Below are 20905 nucleotides of genomic sequence, written 5' to 3'. Positions count from 1 at the left end.
GAGATCTGAAAGAAAATGTTAGTGATACTTGAGAAAAGGAACCATGATAGGGAATACCTACTATTATTAAAAACACACACACATGCATACAGTAAAGAGCTTATGTAAATAACTAGAGAGGGTTTTTTACAACCAGAAGTCATTATTTTATTTCTATAAAAGATTCTCTGGTGGCTCACTGGTAAAGAGTCCATCTGCAATGCAGGAGACACAGGTTCGATCCCTGAGTTGAGAAGATCCCTTGGAGAAGGAAATGGCAACCCGTTCCAGTATTCTTACCTGGGAAATCTCACGGACCTAGGAGCCTGGCGGGCTACAGTCTATAGGGTCGCCATAGAGTCAGACACGACTTAGAAACTAAAAAGCAACAAGACATTCCAAAACTAATCAAATAATTTCCAGAGAACTTTCAAGGAAATACAATTTAAGGAACCACTGGGCTCTGTACCTTGCATATTTCATTTCATTTAGTCTTACAATGAAACTATGAGGTAACTATTTGTATTGGCCCTGGTTTTATTCTATAATTTGCCAAACTGAAGTGTGTCTTGCACGCTGATTGTCATGACAGAAACTTTAAAAATAACCTAAACAGTAAATGATAAAGTTCTCAGTCCTGCTTTCCATCTAAGTCTTCAAAACCCGTACACAAACACTGCATGATTATCCATTCCAGCCCTCTCCCCATCTTAGCAAACTTAAGTCTTCAGACTCTGTAAATACCCTAACCGCATAAGAAGTAAAACTGCTGCCATGCCACAGCCACCTGCTTCCTTGTTCTTTACCTCATTCCTACTGACATCACCCTGTAACTACATGGACCTCTTTGAGCCAATCGAAGCCTTCACTGTCCCCAACCAGAAAAGTTTTTACCTCTCAACATTCAAAAGCAGTGACAGTTCTCAGTTCCTTTTATAAATAAATGGAGACACAAAGATCTAGTCTTAGGTTAGGGGAAAAGATAAGCATGTGGACCAGATAAGAATTATGTAAAAGTTAATATTCCCACCCACTGCTTTTTCCAGTATCACATGTTGCTTACTTGTGGCAAAAGAGGAAGTATTACACTTTTTTTATTAATATGTGTCTATAAACATTATTGGCTTCCCTGATAGTTCAGTTGGTAAAGAATCTGCCTGCAATGCAGGAGACCCCAGTTCAATTCCTGGGTCGAGAAGATCTGCTGGAGAAGGGATAGGCTACCCACTCCAGTATCCTTGAGCTTCTCTGCTCAGCTGGTAAAGAATCCACCTGCAATGCGGGAGACCTGGGTTTGATCCTGAGAGAGTCATTTCCTAGGCAGGTTTATAAGAAGTCTAGGGGTACCCAAGGAGAGAGAGGTCTGGAATTCTCAAGGAGGAAGAAAAGACAAACTTTTTTCCCTCTACATTCCTTAGGATTATGTATCCTGCCTGAGGACAGTCTCTGGATTAAACCTTCGGGCTAATCCTGTTATTTTAACATATAAATTATGGGAGTAGGTCTGGTCTTTATAAGGATTATATAACAATAATGTAACCTGCCTGAGGACAGTCTCTGGATTAAACCTTTGGGCTAATTTGGCAAGGTCTTTACAACCTCCAGACATTCTTTGGATTCATTGGAGAGTATATAACTCCATTGCTAACACCAGCAAGGGGGTACTATTTCTACCCCCTTCTGATGCCTATGTCAGAAGCTTTCTCTATCTCCTTTAAACTTTAATAAAACTTTATTACACAAAAGCTCTGAATGATCAAGCCTCATCTCTGACCCCGGATTTAATTCTTCTCCTCCGGAGGCCAAGGATCCTGGCGTCCTTGTGTGGTTCAACAACAACCTTTCAATCCCTGGGTTAGAAAGATCCCCTGGAGAAGGGAAAGGCTACCCACTCCAGTATTGTGGCCTGGAGAATTCCATGGACAGTCCATGGGTTCACAAAGATTGGGACACAACTGAGCGACCTTCACTTTCATAAACATTATGTCCATTTTTTAGGTCTGGGGTCCCCCATGATTTCTTTATTTGAAATTCAAGCTCAGCCAGTTATAACTGCTATGATGTTTTGGGATTATTTTTCAAAAATCAAAATCTCAAGTTTCAAATTTTGCTTGAATGCAACAACATGTAAAATGTCTACAAATCAACAACATACTACTGCTATTCAAACTCCTCTCATGCAAGAGGGCAAAAAATCACTGCCTAGCTTTTGAGAAAGATCCTCTTCAGATGATGAAAGTCTTTGAGATAGCAGCAATAATTGCTAGATGATGTAAATTGAAGGTAATGAATAATAAACTTTGATTATCTCCAAGGTCTTCAGATCCCTTCATAACCCCATAAACCACCCTGCACCTTTTACAAGGCAGACATTTGCCAGCCGACATTTCACTCATGACTGATCCAAGCCCAAACTTGTCCTTGAATAGGCACTGAAGTTGCACATTTATTTCATTATGGTTTCCACTCTGAACTTAAAGCTTCTTTCAAAGACTTTCATCAGGATGAATCTTATGATGCCCTTTATGCCTGCTGATTTTAGTTGTCACAAGAAGCCAAAGTTAACTCTCATCTTCGGGACTCTAATTTCCGTAAGACTGAACATCTCCCTTTCAGACCCATTTCTTATCCCTGTCCAATACCTGAAAACTCTCCACTGGGTTCTGTGAGACTCAGTCATCAGCAAACTCACCTTCTCTGTAAACATTCCCTTCCCTTCTTGCTGTAAAACCTGATCAGCCCTGCAGCCCTCTCAACTCCCAAAGGCCACCACTACTAAGTCCGGAGGTGGAGATGACATGCCTGCTCCCCGTTGCTCCTTCCAGACCACTCTTCTTCTCTCAATAAACCTGCCCATTTAAGTATTATGACTTCAAATAACAGCACTAAGTCTCCTTCTCTGCTGCAGTGCTCAAACAGTCCCCAGGCCAGTCTCTCTTTCCCGTTCCCTGGATATTTCAGTTCCTTACTCCCCGACACTGTTTCAGCCCTACTCCTATCATTACTCTCAGCAGCCTTCAATGTCCACAGAGATGATCTGCCTAATACACTGCTACTCAATGCCTCAACCTTCTCTCCTCCACTGATTTTATTCTCCACCTTACTCCAGCTACGTACTCATGGGGCCATACCTCAACTCTCATCTTTCTCAATAACTACCGTCAGCCCTCCGTATCTGTGCATCCCAGATCAACCAACTGTGGATGAAAAAACATTCAGAAACAAACTCTAAAAAGTTTCTAAAAGCAAAACTTGAATTTGCTGTGCACTGACAACTATTTACATAATATTTACAGTTGACCCTCGAACAAGATGTAATTGAACAGTACAGGTCCTTCCACGTGGGTTGTTGTTTTTTTGTTTTTGTTTTTGTTTTTTACTAAATACTATAGTATTGCATGATCCACAGCAGGTTGAATCTGTGGATGTGGAACCAAGCATACAGAGAGCTGACTATCAAGTTTTTTTTTTTTTAATTTATTTATTTTTCATTGGAGGATAACTGCTTTACAATATTGTTGGTTTCCGCCATTATATCAATGTGAATCAGCCATAGGTATACAAATGTCCCCTCCCTCTTGAACCTCCCTCCCACCTCCCTTCCCATCGCACCCCTGTAGGCTGTCACATAGCCTGGGGTTTGAGCTGTCATACAGCAGATTCCCACTGGCTATTTATTTTATATTTGGTAATGTATATGCTTCAGTGCTGCTCTCTCAATTCTCTCAGTTCCCAGCCTCTAACTCCTCCCCTTCTCCACAAGCCTGTTGTCTATGTCTGTGTCTCCATTGTTGCCCTGCAGATAGGTTTATCCATACCATCCTTTCAGATTCCATATATATGAGTTAATATGCCATATTTGCTTTTCTGACTTTGTAAAGTTATACATGGATTTTCCAATGCACAGTCAGGGCTCTTAACACCCACACTGCTCAAGGGTCATCTGTACTCTGCATTAGGTATTATAAGCAATCTAGAGATGATTTAAAGTATACAAGAGGATGCACAAAGGACACAGGCAAATCAAATGCCATTTTATACAAGGGACTGAGCACCCATGGATTATGGCATCCATGTGGGACCCTTGAACCAATCCTCTGCAGATACCAAAGGATAACTGCACTGTCTCTCAATCGTCTCAACTTAAGGCATCTCACTTTCTGACTACCATCTCCTGCTTTTCCAGCTCACCACTTCTACTGGGAAACTGTAAAATTTCAACAGTCCTCTGACCTCACCAGAACCAACAATTCATTGATTCTAATATATTTTTCTTGTGTCTCATATCTAAACTTCTATCCTTATTCAGCTTAAACTGCATGGTCAATCATAACCACTCCTTTGCATACACTCTTAATCCTCCAGATCTTTTTCTGTTTTTCCCTGTACTTGGCTAAACTACAACCCTGGTAATGTCCAACCCTCTCTGCTTACTCTATGCTTGCACTTGTGCATGTACACTTGGCTGGAGGAAACAAATAAATTTGTTTCTAGTCTTCCAAATATCTTAATGTTGGAGCACCCCATCATAGAGGGTTTGTTTTTTTTTCCTCTCCCATCTACACTGATTCCCTTACTGATCTCAGACACTCTGCAGTGGGCAAATTCGAAATGCTAGACCTGCCTTCACTTAATGCAAAGATTCAAAGACTTAGGGAGATTGAAATGTCAAGAGTGGATTTGACAGTTAAGACCCAGGCATCCACACTGGGAAGGTCCAGAAAATATTCTCACCACTACCGTGAGAAACAGACTTCTGAGAAGAACCCCAACATCTTTGAAGAACTCTGTGATTGCTCTTTGTTTTAGGCCAGACCTTACAACAGGGATTGCAGTCACTGAACTGGAAAGCCTAAATGCAGTGGGAGTAACTATATCCTGGCTGGCAGGGATCTGCCAAAGGCAAGGACAGTATGGTGACCATAATGGAGAGCAAAGCAGCAGCAATCAGAATAGTCTGACTTGTATAGACCTAAGGCATTAGCTAGTTGAGCATGTCATTCCTAGAAATGCAATAGTTAGGAAGCCTAAAAAAAAAAAAAAATAGGAAGCCTACTAAATTCTTTCTTGAGATGCCTAAGCAGGAAAATTCTAGGTCAAGAGAACAAAAATTTAACCTGAACCACAAAAAGACAGGTTTCAAGGTCCCTCATTCATTTCCTAGATTTGATCTGGTTTATAGGTCCAGAACCCATTGGATAAACTGCCAAAAATTTATGCTGTTAATCATTCTCCCAGCCTTTCCGAAAGTAACCCACAGTTTTTGCCAGGGTAATTGTGATTGGGCAAAAGGAAATTGATTAATTAGTGTTTTGGGGGACTAATGTCAGTGTTGACTCAGAACTGACATTAATTCCAAGAAATCTAAAACATCGTTGTGATCTAGCAGTCAGAGTAAGAGCTTATGGAGGTCAAGTGGTCAATGGAATTTTAGCTCAAGTCTGTTTCACACTGAGTGAGCCCAGGGGGTCTCTAATCTATTCCGTGGTTATTTCCCAATACCAGAATTATTGGAACAGATATACTCAGCAGCTAGCAGAATCCCCACAATGGCTCCCTGACCTACAGAGAGAGGGTTATTCAAATGGGAATAGCAAGGTGGAATCCATTAGAACTGCCTCTACCTAGGAAAACAGTAAACTAAAAGCACTGCCCTATTCTCGGAAAGACTGCAGTAGATTAGTTCCACAATCAAGGACTTGAAAAATACAGGCATGGTGATTTCCACTACATCCACATTCAACTCATCTATTTAACCTGTGCAGAAGAGAGATGCATCTCAGAAAATGACAATGGACCATCATAAGCTTAATCAGGCAGACAGGCCAGTTGCAGTTGCTCTCTCAGATGTAGCTCCATTGCCTGAGCAAATAAACACATCCCCTGGCACCTGACACGCAGCTATTGAGCTGACAAATGTTTTTTGTTTGTTTGCTTTTTCTCTATATCTATTGGTAAGACCAGCAGAAGCAGTTTCCAGCTAGCAAGGCCAACAGCAATACAATTTCGCTCTCCTACCTCAGAGGACTATGAACTCTCCAGTTCTAAGTAAGGGGTCATAATCTAATTCACAGGTATCTTGATTACCTTTCTCTTCCAAAAGATAGCACATTGCTCCATTACACTGATGGTGTTATGCTCAGTGGGCTTGATGAGCGAAAGATGGACCTGGGGTAGGAACTACTCTAGACTTAATGGTAAGACGTTTGCACACCAGTAAAAAATAAATCTGCACCAAAGGCCTCATGGGGAGTTCCCTAAATCAGCTGACAGAGGAAGAGAAGACTCTGGCCTTGTTTACAGATGATTCTGGACAATATACAAGCACCACCCAAAAGTGGATGTCTGTAGTAATACAATCCCTTGTTCTGGGACATCCCTGAAGGGCAATGGTGAAGGAAATTCTGCCAGTAGGCAGACTTTGAGCAGGGAACCTGGTTGTTCACTTTGATTGGAAAGAGAAATGGCCAGATATATGATTACAGAATGATTCCTGTTGTATGGCCAATCACTTTTTCCCTAGCCACCCCCATCACTGCCCAATGTTCTCATGGACAAAGTGGACCTGGTGACAAGGATGCAGGTTAGACATGGACTCAGAAACATGGACTTCCACTTCCACTCCTCAAGCCCAACCTGGCTATGGCCACCGCTGAGCACTGAACCTTCCAACAGCAGAGACCAACCCTCGGGTTACCATGCCTTGAATGCTAGCCAGTGACCTGGTGGCAGGTTGATTACCATGGACTCTTTCTATCATGGAAGGGGAAATGTTTTGTTCTTACTGGAATAAATATTGACTCTAGATATAAACTTGCCTTTCCTGCACACAGTGCTTCTGCCAAAACTACCATCCATGAACTTACAGAATGCTTCATCCACCATCGTAGTACTCTAGGCAGCACTGCTTCTGATCAAGAACTCACTTCACAACAAATGAAGTGAGGTACTGGACCCACATTCACAGAATTCACTGCTCTTACCATGTTTCCCATCACTCTGAAGCAGCTGGCTGGACAGAATAGCAGAGCAGCATTTCCAGCAAGGTGACTAGAACTTGCAGAACTGTAGCAAAGTTTTCCAGAATGATTATATGCTTTGAATCAGCATCCAATACCCGGTGCCGTTTTTCTCATAGTCAGAATTCATAAGCCCAGAAACGAAACGGTAGAAATGGGAGTGGTACCACTCAACTATTTCTCCTAATGACTTACTAGCAAAATGTTTGCTCCCTGTTCTCGAGACCTTATGCTCTGCTTGTAGAATGCTTCCGCCAGGAAATGCAACAGTGATTCCATTGAATTTCAAGTTAAGAATGCCACTAGGCCACCTTGAATTCCTCATATCTATAAATCAACAGGTAAAGAAGGGAGTTACTGTGTTGGCTGGAGTGACTGATCCTGACTACCAAGAGAAAATTGGACAGCAACTCTATAATAGAGATAAGGAATGCACTCTGTCTGGAATAATATCCCTTAGGGCATCTCTTGGTATTACCATGCTCTGTGATTAAAGCCAGTGTAAATCTACAACAATCCAACCCAGGTAGGACTACTCACAGCCCAGACTCTTCAGAAATGAAGGTTTGTTTGGGTCACTCCATCAGGCAAAGAACTACAACCAGCTGAGGTACTTGCTGAAGGCAAAGGGAATACAGATTAGACAGTGGGAAAAGGTTGTTAAAATACCAACTATAATCACATCTTCAGTGACAGAACCTGGACTGTTATTGTCACAAGCATTTATTCCTTATTTCATTATGAATGTGTAATATATTTGCTTAGTATATATAACAAAAACATTTGCTTCAAATATATATTAATATGTATAACAAATATTGTCTCTTTTCCTCTCATTCCCTTATTACGTAACATAGGATGTAAGGTATAATGTCTAAATATTGTTAATTTTACATCTTAGATTTTAAATTAAATCAGTAAATTCACAATCCTACCATTCATTCCTCTGTTTTACTTTCACCTTATTTTTGTCTTCCAATGCGGCACCATTCCCAGTAAAGTCAAACTTTTCTCTGTAGTTTTACTTTCCATCTATTGGGGAAAAAAAAGTTCCAAAGCTATTCCTGAGCATGACTTTTACATCCACCAATTACCTCATTTCTCTTTTATCGTCAATCTCTTTCTACAAACTAACTCGATCTCAAGTTTCTCTACCCAGTTTCTATCCTGTTTAAACTGCTATTCTTTTCAAGAGTATCCACCTGTGTGTGCTCAGCCAATTAGTCACGTCCAATCTGAGACTCCATGGACTATAGCCCTCCACGTTCCTCCATCCATGGGATTTTCCAGGCAAGAACACTGGAGCAGGCTGCCATTCCCTTGAGGGGATCTTCCTGACCCAGGGACTGAATCTGCATCTTTTGCCTGTCTTGCATTGGCAGGCAAATACTTTACCACTGAACCACCTGGGAAGCCCCATGATTACCCTCACCAATGTATTAAATATATTGATGTAACCACTTTGTAAATTGGTAGAAACCCAAACACCATTGATCAAAGTAAACAACTCACAAGTTTGCTTCTTTTCTACTGTACATTTTAAATGAACCAGCTGTTTAAATTTTCGTCTGTATTACAGGCCATTAAGGTCTGATTTCACAATCATAGGAGTCAAGTCTTAACGGAGACATAATTAGGTAATTTTTCAATTTAAAGGCCTCCGATGAAAGCCTAAATTCTTATTCAGAATCTTGGGAATTTAAGTTGAAAAACTACAAACATGATGACTCCATCTAGTCTTTATTGTTAACCAGTGTCAGCATAACATAAATACTGTTAAGATTTCAACGGGTTTATTTTCAAAGTACTGTCATTCTTTCTCATCTATCATTTTCCTTATTCTCCTCCCATTCTGGGGACAACGTATTTTTCGCTATCCCACACTGTCATTGTTTCCCCATCGCTCAGTCGTGTCCGACTCTTTGCGACTCCATGGACTATACAGTCTACGGAATTCTCCAGGCCAGAATACTAAAGTGGGTAGCCTTTCCCTTCTCCAGGGGATCTTCCCAACCCAGGGAACAGAACCGGGGTCTCCTGCATTGCCGGCGGATTCTTTACCAACAGAGCTATCAGGGAAGCCCTGACAGCTATCCCACGAAAGCTCATTAAAAAGATAGCTGTTTTTTTAAAAAAAAAAAGTGGATCGTTTCTAAATGTATACCGGGCCAGTACCGCCCTTACTTTAATAACCATACGTTAAAAGAAAGGCACTCGCATTTAGGAACCCTAGTTCATTTCTTGATGAATAACTTCTCTTCAATCCGAATTTTGGGTCCTTTTCCTTATTTTCTCCCCCACATGCTCTTCGGTTCGCGTTTCCAAAACTTTATGATTCACAAGACTTGAACTAAATAAAACTTTCTCGGCCTTTCACATGTAACCCGACCCGAACAGAACCGACAAGAGATCGGAAGGTGGGAATCCTGGACTCGTCACTTCCACCGCTCTCCGGAGCGGTTCCCTGCCGCACCTCCCGGAAAGCCGCCTATGACTTACACGTGATCCCCAGTGACGCCGGTGTAGCGGCGCGACTCCACCGGGGCGGCCGCGCCTGCGCGGCAGCGAGGAGGCGGAACCGCGGGGGGATCCGAGCCGGGCCCGGGAGTGGGTAGGCGGGCGGGGACGGAGGAGGGAGAGAGAGGAGGGAGGAAAGAGGTGGGGTGGGGAGGAGGGCGGAGGGGCGGGCCTTTCCGGAGGTTCCGACACTCTTCACTTCCTGTTCGCTGGACTTTCTGAATCCGGGTCAAGGGTGTCCGCCTCCTCTTCTCCCCGGCTGATCCGGCACCTTTCGTGACAGCCGCTTCTGACTCAACCCAGGCTGGGTTTCATCCCAGGACCGGCTGGAGCCCGAACGCCTGCACCTGCTGCGGCACGCGGAGGCGCGCTTCCTCACCCGGCGGCTGGCAGCCCCGGGTCCTGAGTGCCCGCCGCAGCTGGGGGGCCCCCGCTGGCCCCTCCGCGCTGATGCTGAGAGAGACCGCGGGCCCGGGGCGGCGGCGGCGGCGGCGGAGTGTGGGCCTCTGGCTCCTTAGGCCCAGCGCGGACGGGGCCGGTTCTTAGACTCCCCAGACTTGCCAACTCCCGCCCGGACTCGGATGGGCCCCCCTGCCCGATAAATGTGGCTACTGAGGCGGCGGTGGCGGTGGTCGGTCCCGCTGCTGCTGCTGCTGCGCTCCAGGTTCGCCTCCGCCCCGGGGCTCTCCTGGCCCACCTCGGGGCCGTGGCCACCGGCTCCTCACCCCCTGGCCCGGGCCTTGCCGCGTGGCGACAATGGACAAGATCCTGGAGGGCCTGGTGAGTTCTTCGCACCCGCTGCCCCTGAAGCGGGTGATCGTGCGGAAGGTGGTGGAGTCGGCAGAGCACTGGCTGGACGAGGCGCAGTGCGAGGCCATGTTTGACCTGACGACCCGGCTCATCCTGGAGGGCCAGGACCCCTTTCAGCGGCAGGTGGGCCACCAAGTGCTGGAGGCCTACGCGCGCTACCACCGGCCGGAGTTCGAGTCCTTCTTCAACAAGACGTTCGTGCTGGGTCTCCTTCAGCAGGGCTACCACTCGCTGGACAGGAAGGACGTAGCCATCGTGGACTACATTCACAACGGCCTGAAGCTGATCATGAGCTGCCCGTCGGTGCTGGACCTCTTCAGCCTGCTGCAGGTGGAGGTGCTGCGGATGGTATGCGAGAGGCCAGAGCCGCAGCTGTGCGCCCGACTCAGCGACCTCCTGACAGACTTCGTGCAGTGCATCCCCAAGGGGAAGTTGTCCATCACCTTCTGCCAACAGCTAGTTCGAACGATAGGCCACTTCCAGTGCGTGTCCACCCAGGAGAAAGAGCTGCGGGAATATGTTTCGCAGGTGACAAAAGTGAGTAACTTGCTGCAGAACATCTGGAAGGCCGAGCCCTCCACCCTGCTGCCTTCTCTGCAAGAAGTTTTTGCAAGCATTTCCTCCACAGGTAAGGGTCGTGGCCTTCCCGGACAGCCTCTCTTGGAAATGTAGTTTGTGTCTCTTACATACACGCTGTGTTCGTTTCCCTGCTCTGAAAACGTCTTCGTGGAAAAGCTGATCTTAACACCCTCATCCAGATTCTCTTCCACTTGCCATATTCAGCCTGTCACTTTGGACCTTAAAAAAAAAAAAGGGCAGTGTTTCTATTTTAAAGGTTGAGAATGTCCAGGTCTAAGACCTTTGGCAGGAAACAAGTCGCTTAATTACTCAGCCTCTGCTCAAGTTATGGAATGCTTTGAGGATGACAGCTACTATATAAAGCATGTAAAGCTTTTATTCATGAGTGACTAATGGCAGCATAATCATGTTTACCGTATCATAATTGTGCTGTGATTTTGTCATCTTGTTGTCATGAGTTTTTCCTTAGCTTCTGAATTTTCCCACATTTTAATTCCTGGACTGTGCCGTTCGTTTTATTACTGGATTATCCTAGTTAACCGTGTAGTTGCTGAATATTGGCATTTTCTGTTTGTGAGAGTGGATGCAGGGGGGCTGAGTGATCGGTGTTTCCCGCTCCAGGTGTATATAGGCCTCGAATTGTGTCCTTAGAACTACAGGAGGGGGTCAGGTGATACTTAACAGGAAAATGCCTTCTCACCCAGAAATTTTACCTGTGTGTTTACATTCCTTGTCCAGACATGGAGCTTCCAGCTCTGTAAGTTGTGCAACACGAGATCCAAAACTGTGTTTACTCCCTCTCTGCTTGGTACCGTCATCCTTCCGGAATTTGCATCATCGGAGTTTAGGTTTATTTTTTAATTGTAATTGTTCTTATATTGCCTGTGTTGCTAGAACAGTTAGATTTCCCCAGAAGTTTCTCACTTTAGCAGTAAAGGTGCTCACCTTGGCTTTGCCCAATTTTTATGTGTTTTAAGCAAAGTCCCCCTAAAATTCATCTTAATTTCTACTTCTTTAAGAGATTTAAAAAATTGTCCTTAGAACAATGTAATGACTACTGTAATTAATAGGGATAAGCTACTTTGGAGGATCTAAGGAGTTCATTTAAATGATGCCTTGCATTTCTTTTCTGACTACTGCTTTTACAAATGACTATTTTAGCACGACAAAAACAGTATTAAAGAATGCAAGAAAATAAAGTAACTTATGGACTAAATATGGTGATAGGAATAGTTTTTATGTTGCAGTAGTTCTTCCTGTAGAGTGAACGTTCATCGCTATTAGCTCTTAATCTCTCACTTCTGCAGTTCAACATTCCTTGTATGTTAGTGTCTACACAGGAGGTGGAGCATAACAACCACTTGGTGGAAGGGGTGGTAAACTCTTCTCTCTACATACTTCATTTAAACCGTCTTGCTATATTCCTTTGTCTTTTTCATTAAAACAATATAGATGCTTCATTTGAACCTTCTGTAGCACTGGCGAGCCTCGTGCAGCACATCCCTCTTCAGATGATCACAGTTCTCATCAGGAGCCTTACAACGGATCCAAATGTAAAAGATGCGAGTATGACCCAAGCTCTTTGCAGGTACTTCTTCATAACATCATAGATGGAAATTGTAGATTTGGGAGGAGAAGATTATTTTGCTGTATTTTGTGGGTAATGAAAAACTTAGGGCAATGTGCAGAACTGAAACCATGGAATCAAATATATAAAGATTCTCCTAATTAATTGAAATGAATCATTTACCTGCGGGCATTCCAGTAATTCACGAATACATTTTCAATTCAACATTTTTTAATTACAAAAATATAACACATATACACACTTATTGTACAATCAGGAGTTGGTTGGATTATCGATATACTTTATGAATTTCTTTGCTCGGTATCATTTCCTGAAACCTATTTCCTCCCTCTGGGATCTTCTTTTTTCTTCCTGACTAAGGATGTACCTTTACTTATTACATACTTTTACTTTCTCTTTCAACCAGGGCCTCTGGGTAAGACTTTCTTAGTCTGTTCAAAGCATGTTTCTTTCTTGCATATTCTCAAGTATATGATTTGGCAAGACACAGAATTCTAATCTGATAATAATTTTCTCTTAGCATTTTGAAAATAGTGCACTATCTTCTGGCATCTGTTGTTGCTAATATGGAGTCTGCAGTCGGTTTGATTATCTTTCCTTTGTGAGTAGTTAGGCTCTCCTGGTATGTTTATGCTTTCTCTTTATCCTTAATGTTTTTCAGTTTTAGTCTTATATGTCTAGGTGTAAACTCAGTGTTATTTTTATTTCTCAGTACTCTTGTACTCTTGTGCTCTTGTGCTTCCCGTCATTCAGCTATTCAAACACATCTATTGGGCACTTACCAGGAATGCCAAGCAATGTTTAAAAGTCAAATGGATAGAAATATCTCTCCTCATGAGCATCTAGTTGGGGAAGCAGGCAGATAGTATTAACATATTATATTGATTCCAAGATACATCCTGATTTCAGAGATGTTGAAAGGTATAGTCATTGGTGTTTAAATTGCAGAACTTTTGTTGCTGCAGTGGTATATAACCTAATTATACATCCTAAAATTGATTCTGTTTTTAGATTTAATTAGATATGATAAGTAAAATAATTTAGTACGTTGGGTAGTGATGAATGGTTTTGGAAAAAAAGTAGATAGGAAGGCAATAAAGCATGGGGAATGGTTTGCAATTTTAAATAAGATAGACAGGAAGCCCTCACTGAAAAGGTGACCTTGAAGTAAAGATACGAAGGAAATGAGAGTGCAGACCTTTTGGAGATATAAGGGAAGGACAGCAATACTATCTTATAATTTACTAATTTTTCTTTCAAAGGTAAGATATTATTAGTTACTGAGTTTATTTCAATGACTATTCTAATTGAGCTTTCCCTGTCTTCCTATTCTTGTTTCATATCTGTCTGATTTTGTTTTGTAATTTTTTTCTATTTTTTTCCCCCTGTGTATATTGATAGCACATTTTCTTTAAAGAAAATGTAAGGATTTGGAACAAAATGTTTTCTGCATTACAGATTATATTTTAACTAATTATAAATTACAGTCATGAAGTAACATGTAAACTTCAGTATCCATACTTTATGTTGGGGTCTCAGAAATTTACATGTGTACAAATCTCGCTCTCTGGTTCTTTTTTTTTCTTATGGTTGATTTATAATGTCAGGTATGGCACCCTTTTCATACTGTTCATGGGGTTCTCTGATGGCACCCTTAGTCGTAATTTTTCAGCCTCTTCAAAACAACGATAGTTTCCAACTTAAGAATTTATTTTAAGATATATTTGAAAATTATTTTTTACCTACATGTTTCTATGGGAAATTGTGATCCATTTTTTGTATTGCATTTCCAATTTATCTCCTACATGATCCTATTTAACTTACAATGTACCTGGAGTAATTATTCTTGTATTACAAATGTAAATGAAAAGGATAGTAACATTTACTTTTATCATACCCCACCCTCTACTCCCTCATGCTCTATATTTCACACATAGCGCTTGTCATGCTTCACTGTCATTTTCCGTGACCCACAGAAACCCAAATGCAGATACTGTACCAGAACTAGATGAGTCACACTAGAGGATGAAATAGGCCAGGTATAACTGACCTGGTGGCTCAGTGGTAAAGAATCCATCTGCGAACACAGAAGATGCTGGTTCGATCCCTGAGTTGGGAAGATCCCGTGGAGAAGGCAACCCACTCCAGTATTCTTGCCTGGGAAATCCCATGAACAGAGGACGCTGGCTGGCCACAGTCCGTGGGGTCGCAAAGAGTTGGACACAACCTAGCAGCTAAGCAACAACTGAAACAATAGGAAATAGGGTTCATGCTGCTGCTGCTGCTGCTGCTAAGTCGCTTCAGTCGTTTCCGACTCTGTGCGACCCCATAGACAGCAGCCCGTTAGGCTCCTCTGTCCCTGGGATTCTCCAAGCACTTTCTAAAAGAGAAAGCTGACCCTCAACTTCTGCTGTCTTATTATCAAGGGGGAACTTTTTTTTGCTTTTAAACTTTTTAATTTATTTTGGAGTATAGCCGATTAACAATGTTGTGGTAGTTTGAAGTGGACAGCAGAGGAACTCAGCCTACATGTACATGTATCCATTCTCCCCCAAACTCCCCTCTGGTCCAGGCTGCCATGCAATATTGAGCAGCAGAGTCCCCTGTGCTATCCAGTAGGACCTTGTTGGTTATCCATTTAAAATAGAGGAGTGTGTACGTGTCGATTCCAAACTCCCTAAGTATCCCCTCCCCGATCCTTCTCCCCTGGCAATCGTAAGTTCCATTCTCTAAGTCTGTATCATAGGAAAATTTGAGTTCAGTGTTGCTAATCTGATTTTTCAAAAGAAGCCTGACGTCCATTTTTTATGTGAAGTTTTCCAATTTTTAAAACATTAGAAAGAATAAGACTGAAAGCTGGATCTAGCCCTTAAGCTGCCATATAAAAGTGAAAATTGCCTTTATTCTCTACAAATTAAGATTGGATCTATTTTGTGGGCTTTCATAATATTATGTGAGTCGTTCAGTCATGTCCAAGCCTTTGCGACCCCACTGACTGTAGCCCACCAGGCTCCTTGGTCCATGGAATTCTCCAGGCGAGAATACTGGAGTGTGCTGCTGTTTCCTTCTCCAGGGGATCTTCCGGAACCAGGGATCAAAGCCAGGTCTCCCGCATTGCAGGTAGATCCCTGAGCCACTAGGGAAGCCCTGCCAGTTTTAATTTTTTTACGTTGCGTGTCCTTTTTTTAGCTCTAGAGGGTAATGATTTCATTTAGTCAATAGATTTGAGCTCCATTTCAATGCAGATCAAAGATTAGAGATTAAAAAACAGAACAGTGACAACACTGTTCTTAATCCCACAATCTAATGGAGGAATCAAGATTTATTACAACTACTGAATGTTCTTTAAATAGTAGGAAATTAAATCTGCCTATCAGGGTTAAGTGTCCTTAAAATTCAAATTGTAACCAGTACACAGTGGATAAGATTACAGTAGTCAACCATAAAAATAACTGATTCTAGAGTGACTGTGTGTGAGAGGATTTGAGCCTATGTATATCCAATCAAATTGAAGCAAGACTAGAATGTGATTAAAGTGTAGCCAACAGTGTCTCTTTACCTGCCAGCAGAGCAGGTAATGAGACCATTGCTTCAGATACCAGCACTGCTACTTATTGTGTGGCCTGTTGAATATTTCCTAACTTTCCCTAGCAGTTTGAAGGCATACATCCTAATTTAGAGTTATATTCTTAGCATTTAATGCAGTATCTATTATATAATAGACACTCGAATATTTTTTGAATGAGTGGCTTCTAATTTGTGTTACTTCTGACTTGAAGTATCTTTAGGGTGGTTAGGACATGGGGTACACATGGGATAAGGTAAAAACTAGATAGAGGCTTGTGAGAGGGGAGGCTGGAAGTGGAGAGGATGGAGGAAAAGGCTGATTGGGTGATTAGAGATGTTGAAAAGCCATGGCCAAGTGGAATTTGCTACTCTGCCCCCACCCCCGGCTTTCCTTGTACTGCCCCCGGACCTGAGCTGAAGGGAAACTTGGGCCCTGTGTGCTAGGGAGCCCAGTGTGGTTCCATTCTGGGACTGTGCTCCCCACGGGGAAGAGTCTATAGAACCAAAGAGAGGTGCTCGCTTGTTCTCCTTCTCTAAACCACAGTTCTTTCGTGTACATTTTATAGTAAATATATATATATACATAAAACATGTACTCATATGTTTTCTTTTAAACAAATCAGTTTTTAAAAAGATTTACTAGCATTTTTTTTCTTTTTTAATTCAATAATAGCTCAGATATTTTTGTGTTAGATCCCTGTGGATAGATTCATATCGACCTATCTCATATTTTAAAACTCTACCTAATGTTCCATAGTATATGTAAGTCATTTCCTTATGACAATTTTGCATTTTTTCTGTATTGTAAGCAGTGCTGCAGTGAATATACTCTTCACACACAAATGCAAATGTCTCTCCGGGTGTGTACAGTGGCCACAGACTTGTGAAAACCAGATTAACAACAGTTGAGAGGTGTGGAACAGCTCTCAGATACAACTGTAATGACTTAAAACCATCATTGTTGGCCAGAAAAACAAGAAAGGGAAAAAGAAATAATGTGTGTAGAGTATAGAGGAAACGTACAGATAACCTGTAGTAAAATGAGTATGAACTTTGGAGCCACTCAGGGTCTGATAGGACAGGTTAATCGTTAAGAGCAAAAATCTTAATAAAGGTAACACTCCAGTGTTAATGTAGACAGTTTATATCAATATGAAAGTCAGTGCTTTTGACATGTTAGTTGCTCTTTTGGTCATGTGTTTATGTACTTAGTATTTGTATTTTACATTTTGTACAATCAAAGTATGTATTTATTTCCTCGTCTTAACATTTAGAAGGGAGACATTCACAGTATTTCCAGTGTATTAGTTGATTTAACCTTCTCATCAGTCCTGTAAAATTCATTCATAACCTACAGATGAAGAACTGAAACACAAAGAAGTAACTGATAAAAGTATTTAGGGACCCCCAGCTAATAAATGGTGAACTGAGATTTTTAAACCAAATCACTCTGACTTAAAAATCTGGTTTGTTTTACTATTTGTTTTATTATATATTCACCCAAACTGGATTACTGGATCGAAATCAGATAATATGAACATCTGGCCCAGTTGCCTTCCAGAAGCACTGTAGCATCTTCATCGTGGTTGATATCTAACATAAGGCACAGTTTCCATCATACCCCATATTACTTTATTTTCATTTAATTGGGTTGGTACTCAGAAAGGTGGTGGTAGTGGTTCAGTCACTAAGTTGTGTCCAACTCTTGGGACCCCATGGACGGTAGCCTGCAAGGCTCCTCTGTCCATGGGATTTCCCAGGCAAGAATACTGACTGAAGTGGGTTGCCATTTCCTCCCCCAGGGGATCTTTGCAACCCACAGATCAAGTCTGAGTTTCCTGCATTGCAGGCATATTCTTTACCGACTGAACCACCAAGGAAGCCCTACTCAAAGAGAAAAGCACTCACTGTTACAAAACGAGGCCATTTCAATATTTGTATACTTGGTGCCCTTTTATCTATTTGAAATTTCTTTTTGTTGTCTTTGTATAGTAGAATTTTGAGAGAGATGAAGAGACCTGTTTCACAATTCAAAATGTAGTCTTTTTTTAACAGTACATTTTATATTTATTTAGATTGTAATCACCAGAAAGGAGAAATTTTGGTTCATATGCATGTCTTAGTTCAGATAGCCATATTTGAACTGTTCTTCTTAAAGTAAATTTGCCTAATAAATTGACACTACTGAAAAATAAATTCAAAACTTTGCATTTATGCAGAATGATTATCAGAAATTCTTTTTATACAAATGTCTTATATAAAACTGTCAGTTGACAAGATTGGAAATCCCTGAGTACAAGCAGCCAATTGTTCATATTATTTGATTTTGATCCAGTAATCCAGTTTTGGTGAATATATACAACAAAAATAGTAAAACAAACCAGGTTTTTAAGTCAGAGTTATTTGGTTTAAAATCTCAATTCACCATTTATTAGCTGGGGGTCCCTAAATACTTTTATCAGTTACTTCTTTGTGTTTCAGTTCCTCATCTGTAGGTTATGAATGAATTTTACAGGACTGATGAGAAGGTTAAATGAATTAATACACTGGAAGTACATCTTCAATAGTACTTTTCACGTGCAATTTCAGTAAATATTGAGTCACAAAGTGAGTGACTTTGTAACTACTGCTGTAGTTACTCTTGTTATTCCTGACTGAGTAATGTCAAAGCTATTGTCAATGCTAATAGTTGTGTTATCCTTTAATTTTCAGAATGATTGACTGGCTGTCTTGGCCATTGGCTCAGCACGTAGACACATGGGTGATTGCACTCTTGAAAGGACTGGCAGCTGTCCAGAAGTTTACTATTTTGATAGATGTTACTTTACTGAAAATAGAATTGGTAAGTAGGAGTATATTAATCTTTTGGAATGTATAGAGCCATTTAATACATATGTGTGCTAAGTCATTTCAGTCATGCCTGACTCTTTGCAACCCTATGGACTGTAGCCCCCCAGGTTCTTCTGTCCATGGGATTTCCTAGGCAAGAGTACTAGAGTGGGTTGCTGTTTCCTGCCCCAGGGGATCTTCCTGACTTGGGATCGAACCCACATCTCTCTCTTAAATGTCCTGCACTGGCGGGTTCTTTACCACCAGTGCTACCTGGGAAGCAGGACCCGAGTAAGTCCATATAATAAGTCTTTTTATCTTTGGCTTGGCCCCTTTAAAGCATCTAGTTTTGAATATATTCTTGTTTGGGGTTTTCTTTTGAATAAAAATGTTGAATAGGCTTTAGAAATTTAAAATGCTACTTAAGATTAGGTCATAATAATAATTTTGCTGTTTTCAAATATTTATTATGAAAACACAGTCTTCCCATTATCTCTTGAATCACGACTAATCAAGCTTTTACCACCATTTTTCTGCCAAAACGATCTTTGACACCTGTGCTCTTCAGTGTTGCTTAACTCAAGAGTTATTTCTCAAGCCTCCTCTCATTTGACCTGTTAGTCATTTGACATAGTTGATCACTCCCTCTTGAAACACTTTCCTCCCTTGGTTTCCAGGATGTTATACTCTCCTGGATTTTGTTCTCGTTCACTAGATTCTCAGTCCTGGTGTGGATCTTTCTAACTTTAGAGAGTGCCTTAGAGTTTCATCTCTGGTTTCCTTTCTTCTCAGTTCACGCAGCCACCATGGCTTTAAACAACATCTCTAAGTTTATGACCAATGGGTTTTTATTTCTAGTCCATTATTCTCCTGTAAATTCCATATTCATGTATCCAGCTCTCTATATACTTGGATCTCAGGTTCAGCTTATCCACAATCTAATTCCTGAGTTTTCCCTCCCAAACCTGGTCTTCCCGATCTTAAATGACTATTTTAGCCTTTCGTGTCAGAGAAGGCAATGGCACCTCACTTCAGTACTCTTGCCTGGAAAATCCCGTGGACAGAGGAGCCTGGAAGGCTTCAGTCCATGGGGTTGCTGAGGGTCAGACACAACTGAGCGACTTCATTCTCACTTTTCACTTTTGTGCATTGGAGAAGGAAATGGCAACCCACTCCAGTGTTCTTGCCTGGAGAATCCCAGGGGCGGAGGAGGCTGGTGAGCTGCCGTCTATGGGGTCGCACAGTCGGACACGACTGAAGCAACTTAGCAGCAGCAGCAGCACCAGCCTTTCATGTGCTCAGGCTCAACCTTGAAGCTATTCTTGTCTCTTTTCATGCTCTCTCATCCCATATCTTACAAATCCGATTGACTCCACCTTTAAAATATATCCCAAATTCTACCACTCTCAACCAGCTACATCACTACCACCCTGGTCCAGATTCATCACCGGTTGTGCTAAGTCACTTCGGTTGTGTCCGACGCTATGCAACCCTCTCGACTGTAGCCCACCAGGCTCCTCCATCCAAAGGAAATCTATAGGCAGGAATACTGGAGTGGGTTGTCATGGCCTCCTCCAGGGGATCTTCCCAACCCACAGATCGAACCTGGGTTTCCTGCCTCGAAAGCATCACCCCTTGCTATGTTGATTGCAGTAGCCCTGCGGCTCCTATTCTTTATCCCCTTTGGGCATCACACGAGGTCTTACCCAATCTGAGCCACTGCTGCTTCTCTCGTCCTGTCTTCCACTGTAACTGCCTCAATCTCCGTGCTTTATTTACACACACTGCCCTCCTTGTTATATCTCTAGTCCACCAGGCTGGAGGCCTCGGGGCTTTTGCAGTGCTGAGTATATATAATAAGCAGAGCAAAGGCCCTTCTCCCAGTTATCTGTCAGACTTAATCTCATTCCCTTCAGTTTTTTGTAGTCAGGAGTCACGTTTATCATGAGGCCTTTTTTAAATTCCCTATAATAAAACAGCAGAGCCTTTTGCCACTCAGCATTCCCTATTCAACATG

General features: G+C 42.0%; 1 protein-coding gene and 1 long non-coding RNA gene across 4 annotated transcripts in view; one reads left to right on the top strand and one right to left on the bottom strand.

The window, feature by feature from the left end:
- LOC132342581 (uncharacterized) overlaps positions 1–9650 on the bottom strand; it is a 100857-nt gene extending 91207 nt beyond the window's left edge. For all 3 annotated transcript variants that reach the window (XR_009491002.1, XR_009491001.1, XR_009491003.1), the window contains exon 1: positions 9498–9650. This is a non-coding gene — a long non-coding RNA (uncharacterized lncRNA). The remainder of the gene's footprint in view (positions 1–9497) is intronic.
- Positions 9651–9779: 129 nt separating this feature from the next.
- USP38 (ubiquitin specific peptidase 38) overlaps positions 9780–20905 on the top strand; it is a 32364-nt gene continuing 21238 nt past the window's right edge. The window contains 3 exon segments of the mRNA NM_001102167.1: positions 9780–10953; positions 12357–12492; positions 18772–18901. Coding sequence (NP_001095637.1) covers positions 10272–10953; positions 12357–12492; positions 18772–18901 — 948 coding nt within the window. The 5' untranslated portion in view covers positions 9780–10271.

This window comes from Bos taurus, chromosome 17, assembly GCF_002263795.3.
Source record: "Bos taurus isolate L1 Dominette 01449 registration number 42190680 breed Hereford chromosome 17, ARS-UCD2.0, whole genome shotgun sequence".
NCBI lineage: Eukaryota > Metazoa > Chordata > Mammalia > Artiodactyla > Bovidae > Bos > Bos taurus.
This window is presented reverse-complemented; position numbering and strand designations above follow the sequence as displayed.